We start from the raw sequence: 10126 nt of genomic DNA, 5'->3' as shown, positions 1-10126 counted from the left end.
TCCTCTGAATACACAAATGATACACAGTGAAGGAAGATTTGAGATTCTGGAAAGGTTGTCATGCTTAAAAGGCACTGTAAATTTTAATTAAAATATTAGATTCAGATTATGTAACACGTCCATGTGGAATGGTTATGACAGACCTAAATTCAACTTCATACTGAACAGTGTTCAACTTCATACTGAACAGTGTTGAATTTGATGGACTGAATGTGTTAATGAACATTTTTCAAATGTTACAGCTGTGACAACTTAACGAAGCTGCAAAAGCAGCAATTCTGAATTCATTTTTTGCAAGGTCAATTTACATAAATCCACCTATTCAGTTTACAGGAGATTTGCCTCCCCAGCTCACAATTAAGGTACAATTGTTTTGCCTGGGCTGCTTTTAGAATAAGGATGATCAGAACAAGAGAGCCAGTCAGAGCAGAGCTAATTTACACCACAGTAACAAAGACCCTGCTTAATGCATAGAGGGGTTGAGTGTAAAAATGAGAAGTGTAAAATGAATTATGCGTTTTTGGTTTATAACCCCCCCCCAAATGCTGTAAATGTAGCCCAGGAGACAATGCAGATGTATTTTCAGCAGATACAACAAGGAATGAAAAAACTAAATTCCAAAACTGAAGTTCAAAGTTTTATTTTGTATTTAACTTGCACAAAAATACTATTTGTACAAAAAGTATAAAAACCATAGAATATAAAAAAAAAAAAAAAAAAAAGTCAACAACGATGTCACTGCAGAACTTTCCTCTGAACCATTGCTGAAGCAATACAGGAGTGAAATGCATTGTCACATACAAACCATTATGACCCATTACTTCAGGGTGTTTTCTGTACACAAACTAAGCTTAGACCAAGTTGTGCTGTCTACAGGGATTCTCAAACCATGTGTCAGACTTCAGCCACTGAAGGCCGCATACTTCAGCATTCAGCCTCAAACATCGGATTCAGAGTGTTAGACCAGGGAAATTGCTAATGACTGCAGAGCTGTGGCCTGGAAGGAACCCAGTTTGGCATGCATGTTTTACACTAGGCACAATCTGCACCATGATTCAGTTTGCATAGAGAAACAACATTAATGACTGCTGAGAAAAAAAGACAATCAGAAATCAGATATCCACAACAATTCGACAAGCATTCCAACAGAAAGAAAGAAAAATTTTAAAAAGTAAGCAACCTTGCTTGAGACTTGTACCTCCAACAATCAAAATCAATAAGCTGGTACACAGCTGTCTGCACCACAACACAGACAAAAGCCAGACGAATCCACATCAGGCTAAAGAGACATTGCGAAAAGCAGTGAACAAAAATCATTAATTACACACAAAAAAAGTGAACCTTTTGTACTTAACAGAGAAGCCTTTTCATCCTTGTTACAATAAAGCAATCCCCATATACACATCTCACACAAAACGGAAGAAACTACCAAAAGCTTCCTTGTAGGTCAGCAATCAAGATTCACAAGTATTCAAGCATTTTCCAGGTTTTCATTGTTTTGATCATTCAGACAAAAGGCACCAGAAAGTGGCTTTGATATTCCAGAACAGCACAGCTGAGTCACAGAGACTGAGATAGAATCAGCACATTTGACTGCTACTACAGGCCTGTGCAGCGCATTGCTGTTTATTAAACTTCCACTCCAAACACACTGGCTTCCAGTTCATCCAGAGAAATTTAAGAAACACAGATGTATTTCTCAATGCACAAACCCAAAATGGAACTGAATCCTACGACTGAGTTTGTTGTGCAACATCAATAAATCAGCTCAGAATGTGAAATACGAATGGAATGGATTGGATTGTAAATTTCAAATACTGGAACTGGGGCCACTTGGACGCCTCTCAAAAAACATCTCAAACAGTGATTTTGGCCTGGGGTCATATGTAAATGACACTGCTGGTCTTGGATCATTGTTGACTTGATCACAGGTAATGGAACATTTCAATTTTAAATCTTTCTCAGAGATGCACTTTACTATGCAAGTCCACTTACAATTCAATCAATAAACCTGATCCAAGACCAGAGGACCCCCTCATGAACTTTAAACTCAGGCCATTGGTTGATGGAAGAAATCAACCGTCCACACCCAAAGTCTACAAAACAAAACTGAGTAACTAAACGTTCCATCTTTGACAATAAGAAGCCCTTGGCTGACACTGGTTCACAGATACATGCAAGTACTAATTACAGTTCTCTACTAAACACAAAACCTACGTGTCCTATATACGTACCTAGGCTAACCAAAAAGTCTAACATGGTTTTTACACTGGCTCATCCATTTATTTTTGGAATGACAAAACATATATGTAAACTCCAGTTAAAATTTAAGGCATTTTTGAGATGCAACCCTTGGCACTTCATAAGAAGTGTGTTAAACATATGGAAGAAACTGATCTTTCCTATGACAGACACACACACAAAAAAAAAAAAAAACAAAAGAACAAAAAACACCCTACTCAGTTACCTCCAGAGAGGAAAGTTTTCCCTTGCTCTGAGGTACTTTGGAATGTTAGGCAGACTGGCCCTCAAGTATGACTGGCTGCTGAAACGTTTTGAGATGGACACTCTCTTGTTATAATACTGCACAGAATGTTCTTAGTCCACCAGTGTGCTCACACAAAGAGTGTCATATTGCTTTACAAAAATATCCTACAAAAAAAAACACTCAATAATGTCCATATCCGTTTTCCTGGATGACCAACCTTTACCATGGGACAGTGTCTTGGCAGGCAGGAAAGCAGAAGCATCTCTCAGATTCAGGCTCTGATACCTAAGGGAAAGAAAAGAGAGTGAAAATTACACTCACTGACAATTCACGCAAAACAAAAGAGAAAGAAAAGAGACAAATATGTATAAGATGAGGTTCAACATAAACATAACATTTAGGTCCATTTTCCTTATTGGGGAAAGTTGGGGGGGGGGGGCGGGGGTGTTAAACAGATTAGGGCAGTCAAATTATTCTTAACAACAAAATCTAATTAGAGAGAGCGAGAGAGTGTTGAAGTTTGATGGCATGTTTGAGTTCTGTATCATTAACTCAAACTAATATTTTTCATCAAAACTCCAGACTAACTTATTCCACAACTATCCCAAAAATATTGTCAGCAATCCTGAACAATGCTTTTGTCTTTTTCTAATTTGTACATGCTTAACACACATGTGCACGAACAAACACAAAAAACACATCTACAGTCCATAAACAGATTTATGTGCATACAGCATACATACCACACTTTATTTCTTGGACAGAAGAGCTTTTTTGAAATGCAGAACAAGTTTCTATGAACTATGAAGTTTCTTAGATTTGTTCTGCTTTTCTTGCAATAAATTATTACTGCATTTAGAATAGCAATACCATAATTATGCCCTGTAGCATAAAAGGATTCATAAATTAAAACACTGTACACAACAAACATTGGACTAGTCTGTACCACCATATTTGAAAAAACCCAAGACTGTAAAACTCCAAAGTAAGAAAATCTTAATGTCTGTCAGCTTTAAAATACTTCAATATATTAAGCTCATCCCCAGGATGACATTTGGAACTCTCATACAGGCCTGGGTGATACCTGATGTTTTCGAGATATTAAAACACACCTGTGTGTTGTATATGTAGAAAGTGTGTGTGTGTGATAAGTAAAATACTACACAACAGTCATAGACGAGGATCAGAGGAACTTTCTCTTTAGGTTAGAGTAACTTAGCTATTCTATGCCAACTTTGTCATTTTAGCTTCTTTTTACTCCAAGCGAGTCACTGACACTTTGAAGTTCCAAAGCACTTCGGCATTCACTTTTGATTCCCTCAAGTGAAGTGAACTAATGGAGAATCTGTAAAGCTAGCGTTCCAATGCGTAGTGAGTAGCACACTTCTTAAATATGAACACCAGCTTCCAAATGTGTTTTTCAAGCTGATCAACAATTAATCAGTCCTCTCTGATTCTCTCACCAAAACTGTGGTTATCGCCTTTACACATCACCATCGGGTTAGCTCATCAACAACACCTGATTATATCACCCTATTGCACAGCAGTGGTCTGGTTTTAGTCTGTCCTGTCAGGGTAAGACCTACAAACTGCAAAATATCTCCAGGTCAGATGGGTTAAAACTGCCTGAGGAACTTTTGGAATAAAGTTTCTTACAACGTACATCACACAATCCTGGGTCGCTGATATTTTAATTGACATCGTGCTACAAATGAATATCAACAAAAAAAAAAGTTTCAATGTTAGCTTTACCTTTCTCACAAGCGCTTCCCTGCTTCTCCTGCTTCTCAAAGTTGAGTCTGTTCTGTTCAACAGCAGTGCCATTGGACTCGGGACTGCTGCTGCGTGAAGGACTGCCCTCCTCACTCTGGTAGGCCAGGTCCAGATGCTGCTGGGCCAGCTTTAAGTGCCTGCGCAGCCGCTCCAGCTCACGGGACGACGTCTCGTCACCAAACGACTCCCGCCCCGAGTCACCCAAGTTGTAGTCAGGCTTTATGCCAATAGCCAGTTTGCCCGTGTTGTCCTTTTTCAAGGCAGTGTGGTAACCAGGGGGCGCTGTTGGGACTTGACTGCACATCACGGGCCTCTGGCCAGTCATTGGTACATGGTGGTGGCGGCGTGTTCGATTGCGGAAAACATCACGGATGCCGCTGATACCCAGGTGGAGGATCTCAAGCACAGTGAGGAACAGACAGAGTGAGCTCACGGCATACATGATCATCAGGAAGATGGTTTTCTCGGTGGGACGGGAGACGAAGCAGTCTACAGTGTGGGGGCAGGGGCTCCGTGTGCAAACATATGAGGGGGCAACTTCAAAGCCATACAGAACATACTGGCCAAAAAGGAAGGCCACCTCAAAGGCAACACGGGAAAGCAGCTGGAACACATAAACCTTCATTAAACCATCACGTTTAATGCGCCGCCGCCCATCGTGCTTCTTAGTTGGCTTCTCTGGCTCCTTTTCCTTCTCAGGCTCGATTTCCTCGCATATCATGGGGTCCTCCTCACCATTGTCCTCCGCCTCCTCGTAGTCACGGTTGGCGCCGCGATTGATCATGGGCATGCGCTTGCGTGACCGTGGCCTGTACTCATCGTCCTCCATGCGAGCGATCTTGTGCATGGCGAAGCCCAGGTACATGATGGTGGGGGTAGTAATCATGATGATCTGGAAAACCCAGAACCTGACATGTGAGAGCGGTGCGAAGGCGTCATAGCACACATTCTCGCAACCAGGTTGCCCCGTATTACACACAAATTTACTCTGTTCATCATAGTAGATGGACTCGCCACCAACCACAGTCAAGACAATGCGGAACACGATGAGCAGTGTGAGCCAGATCTTCCCCACAAAGGTGGAGTGGTTGGAGATCTCCTCCAGAAGCCGTGTAAGGAAACTCCAGCTCATGATATTACTGCTACAACACACTTCTCAGTACTGCAAAAAAAACAAGAGAAATTAAGATTAATAGTGGGAAAAGGTGTTGGAATAGATTCAGATGTAAAACAATATTTCACACATCTAAGCTTAACATTTTTTAGATGACAATGAATAAACCCAAACAGTACAAATAAACTGGAACAGCCAATACCGTTTTATAGCAAAAAAAACTATAGTTTCAACAAGGCAATTAGTGTAAATGTCATGCACACACGTATTCAGATAAGTCATGTATAATTATGAATTTAAAAGAATGAAGGTTCTTGTAATTTTTTTATGAATGCTGCACTGTACCACAGAAATATTAAGCAGTGGACACTGCTGTCTAATGTGATGTGCAGCCCAGGGTTGATACATAATCTAAAAATTTTGGAATTTGTTAAAAAGACAAAATACACTTAAGAAGCCAGCCAAGTAAAACCTATGTGCGAAAAAAACACCCGTCAAAAACAGCCGTCAAATAACATTCTCATGTATGTTTTCACCTGCATGTGAAAGTTTTAAAGGTTTTAGTGAGTTGCCTCTGTCAAGACAGTGCGAATGTACAAAGTATAGAATGTGGTGTTTATGGTTTCTCAGTACAGAGAAGCAGTAACAGCATAAAAGTAATTCACTTATTTTTGCGTCAACATACGAAGTTCTGTCCTTTCCAAAACATCAGTTGAGAAGCAAAAGGTATTTTGGATTGCTGAAAGTCAGAAGGCATTAAATGCTTGTCCATGTTTCACCCACTAGATGGAGCCACGGCAATACTGTGAAAAACTCCATATTCAGATTTACTAAGAAAACTAAAGTCTGAATTCTCAGTCTTGATTGCATTAAAAATGTCCTCACTTCTAAGTTTAGACAGTCCCTTCCTGACAAATTAAGCTTTATAGACAAAGTAAAAACTGGCTTTTGTAAAACTTATTTTATTTGCATTGAGAACAATAAAGAAAGCTTTTTAAAAGGTTGTACATATTAAAACAAAATCTTCCTAGTTGGTTAACTTCAAACAACACATTTCAAAGACATTCTTCAGGAAACGGTAACACCAAAGTGTAAAATGCCCTTTGCCTGAGGAATTTGGTCTTCTAGTGCCTTCTGACCAATGTGGGTTAGAACCTACTTGTTACAATACATTCAGAACAGCCAACCAGCTTGAAAGTGTGTTGACATACTGCAAGAACAAAGCTGGCTTGCAAAGGAGTGAGAAACACAGGTCGAACTGAACTGCTGATTTCCCAGGTCCTTCCCAGAGTCAACAGTTTCTCAGAAAGAAAGACAGAAAGAAAGAAAAATTCATAATTTCCCCAGAAGCTGTTTGAACTGTGCTTGAAACAAACAGACAGTTCCTATAGGTCCACCTTAACCGCCCATAGCAAACAGAGTGCTTCTTGAGTCTTTTTCCTACCAAATATCTCTGTGATTCCACTTGACCTGCAACACACTGTGGCCCACAGCTTTCAATTTGTGCCAGTTTCTAGAATAATCATGATGGACGAATACCAACCCCTCCCAGGGCGAGTTGTAGCATGTCAACATAAGCCCAGAAGCCCAGTGAAGGTTTACTTACCACAAGACTTGGCTTACCTCAGGAACAGGCTTTTAATTTCTGTGCTACAAATACTTACTTGAAAGCCATTTAGCACACAGTAAAATAAGGATGAAAGCATGAGTGTGTTTGTTGTGGGGGGACGCAATTTAAATAACTACAGGCAATGTGATAATAGTAGAACTGCAGCCTGCGAGTGTGAGACAGCAGGATTTAATGGATACTGTGTCTGCTCAGTAAAAGTCATGCTGTCCTCTGAAAATCACTGCAATTTGTACTTCACGCAAAAGGGACACATCCGTTTGGAATCCAGCAGCACAATGAACTAGTTGTGACATGCAACTACACCCACAGCTGGTGCCCATCCGGGCCTCCATTACCACATAACTCCAGGCCAATCCAGTCTCTCAACTCCTGAAAGTCCTCTACTGATACATCTTCCTTGCAGATGGACCATCTTACTACAAACTGCTGGTATTTTACCCTAAATACCTCAAAGAAATTAGAGGGGGGGGGGCTATTAATTTCCTTTAGCAAAGAGAAAGCAGATGGATGGTGTTTACAGGATTTCAGACAAAAACTGGGACCTGAATGTTTAAAAAAAAAAAAATGCAGACATCAACTTGTTAAACCCACTCTATCAATAACATCAGATGTGTATATAAAAAGAAACAGGGAAGGTTTTCAATAAGATTTTGAAAATATTATTGAAAAACAAAAAAAAGAAATTTATTTTACACCAGAAGAGCAGAACAGTTTGATGACGTCAGGCTACTTTTCCTAAATGTATGCATTTTATTCATTTTACTGCATTGGTAACTTTATAACCCTCTACAAAAAAAACATGCTTGGCAATATGATGATATTTATCACCATGTTGAATTATGTCATTATATCCTAAGTACATAGACTGCCAGATTTCCCAAAATCCCAAATCCAAACAGCACCTTTGACTACAATGAGCTTAAGTCCTGCTTAATTGGATTTAGTGTAGCGCATTATACATCAGGAAAACTTCTAGAAGTATTGTAATACAACATCTATCCCACATCGCCCATATCCAGTAATCTGAAGGTTTAGGGAGAACTATCCTGAATCTCAATTTAGTCTGAAGCCTGATCATTCACTGTTGAAACTGTGAGACCATCTTTACACTGAGCCCCACTTTTGAAAACCCCTACTACTTCCTTACCTGAGCCCAGAAAAGTCAAGCTGGGCGATCATTATATTCCAAGAGCGCCAGCATTAGCCGCACAGGAACAGAACAGCTTTGTGGGAGAAACATCTGGGAGAGTAGTTAAGCCTCCAGCCCAAACCCCTTTACCTCAAAGACAGAATATGAGGACGCTGAGCTCGCACAGAAGCTAGAAAAAGCCTTCTAGGCAACAAAACGGAGCAAAATGCCAAGGCTACACATGCTAAACAGGCCTCCATAAGGACCGAGTATGTGTCACAGGTTTGAGACTTCTAACAGGGCGTCAGTTCTTCTCTTCTCTTCTGTACACCTCCCTGGAAAAGTAATAACCGCCTTTCAGCCGGAAAAAACAACCACTGACAATAGATTCCACATGGCCTACCGACCGTTGTCACAACAGCAAGGTGGTTAGTAGCACTGGGAAGAGCACAAGCACATGGGCGAGCACGAAGAAATGCCGAGGATGTAACGAGATAGCTATGCAAGTTCGGACAACGACGATTTCAGTGTGGTGGTGCCAACTAGCGAACCTAACTAGACGGTCCAGTCAGGATAAAAAACAAACAAAAAAAAAAATCCTGTCTAGTTTTTAGGAGTAACGAAAATTACAGTCGAAATATGGGAAATGTCGCCGGTTAACCGAGGGAAAACAATCCCAATCTGTATTTTACCAGCTCGAATACAAATAAATCGTTGTTCTCGAAACTTCAGCGTCGGTGCGTTGTTTTTTCCACCGTTTGGAGTGAACGCGCGCCTGGGTGGCGCAAGCAACGTGTCGCCTCAGTCTCAGGCTGACCGACCACGACGAGGCTGAAGTTAAGTTAGCGTCTTACTCACATTTTCCGTTCCACCTTAAACGACGTAATTCTGATGCTTGTACGAGGGACAAAACGTAAGGTGGGACGGAAAATTCGAATAAGCAGCAGGCGAGTGGCAAACAAACTTCAGCTCCGTCCAGCTAACCTAGCTAACGACATTAACGTTCACTTCATCCCCAACGGTCAGCCTCAAAGTTAGCCACGTAATTCAGCCGTTAGTGACATTACAATTTTAACGTGCTCGGTTCGGGTGAGCCACGGTCGTTGTGGAAGGAAGAGCACCCCAAAATCCCACAAAGCTGAACCCGAAATAACGTGAAAGCAGGGCATTTCGAGATAGCCAGTTACTATTGTTCTCCTGGAGGCGGGAATGACCGCACCGACCAGCCCTGTGAAAGTCTCCCTTTAAACTCAGAAAAATTGCTGGATGTTCTCAGAGATAAATTCTTAGACTAGCTAAACAAACACATACCTATCAAACACATCCTAGGATTTAAAATGTCTAGCCTGTGAACGTTAACGTCACCAAACGACTGGGCACGTTTTGCGTAACGTAGCGTAGCTAGTTAACGTTAAAGAAAGAAAAGCGTACCGCTGCGAGTAGACTTCCACGCCGTCCGTTTGCTTTTCGCTTCTAGCCAAGGTTATGAAGGATCACCACATGTTTTGAATCTTCAGACGAAAGCTTCACTCCTTATGAACCCATTCAGATAACTGGCTTCTTCTTTTCCCCGCTCTGACGGGGTGCTAAAAAGACCGTGTGGACAAAGAGCCTCCCGAAATCCCGTCGTCTTCTTCTCCTCCTCCTCCTCCTCCTCCTCTCTGACACCCCACCCCCCCTGCAGGGCCCCAACACTGAAAGTCCACAGTCTTCGTTCTCCTCTGGCACATCACTGATTCCAGCTTATTTAATGACTCAGTGAATTGTCATTGCGTGTCTTTTCGACATATTCACAGCTTGTGTTGCTGATTTATTATGTGAACTTAAACCGACAAACGTCTTGATTTTTATGATGCAGTTTCAATAATCCGGCTGACTCCAAGCGCACTTTGGAAATCTTTAACTTCTTCAGGGTCATATCTGAATTTTAAAAATTCCTAAACAAATAACTGTGCTTATTTATGTCATCTCATAATTTGGTTTGAAAGCGAG

The 10126-nt window shown here is 41.1% G+C and overlaps 1 protein-coding gene across 2 annotated transcripts; it reads right to left on the bottom strand.

Moving 5' to 3' along the window:
• Positions 1-699: 699 nt before the first annotated feature.
• gjc4b (gap junction protein gamma 4b) lies at positions 700-9753 on the bottom strand. 2 transcript variants are annotated; one of them, XM_017691598.2, is made up of 3 exons: positions 9566-9753; positions 4241-5423; positions 700-2773 (listed from the first exon to the last, which is right to left on the bottom strand). In XM_017691598.2, exons 2-3 carry the CDS (start codon positions 5391-5393, stop codon positions 2760-2762), a joined length of 1167 nt encoding a protein of 388 aa, XP_017547087.1. In that variant the 5' UTR covers positions 5394-5423; positions 9566-9753; the 3' UTR covers positions 700-2759. The 2 variants fall into 2 exon arrangements, with proteins under 2 accessions (XP_017547087.1, XP_017547088.1); XM_017691599.2 differs by lacking the exon at positions 9566-9753 and adding an exon at positions 8153-9433.
• Positions 9754-10126: the final 373 nt, after the last annotated feature.

Source organism: Pygocentrus nattereri, chromosome 6 (genome assembly GCF_015220715.1).
Source record: "Pygocentrus nattereri isolate fPygNat1 chromosome 6, fPygNat1.pri, whole genome shotgun sequence".
NCBI classification, from domain to species: domain Eukaryota; kingdom Metazoa; phylum Chordata; class Actinopteri; order Characiformes; family Serrasalmidae; genus Pygocentrus; species Pygocentrus nattereri.
This window is presented reverse-complemented; position numbering and strand designations above follow the sequence as displayed.

Bases quoted from the DNA above. Each gene is read 5' to 3' on its own strand.
- gjc4b (XM_017691598.2), bottom strand. From the start codon at position 5,393: ATGAGCTGGAGTTTCCTTACACGGCTTCTGGAGGAGATCTCCAACCAC.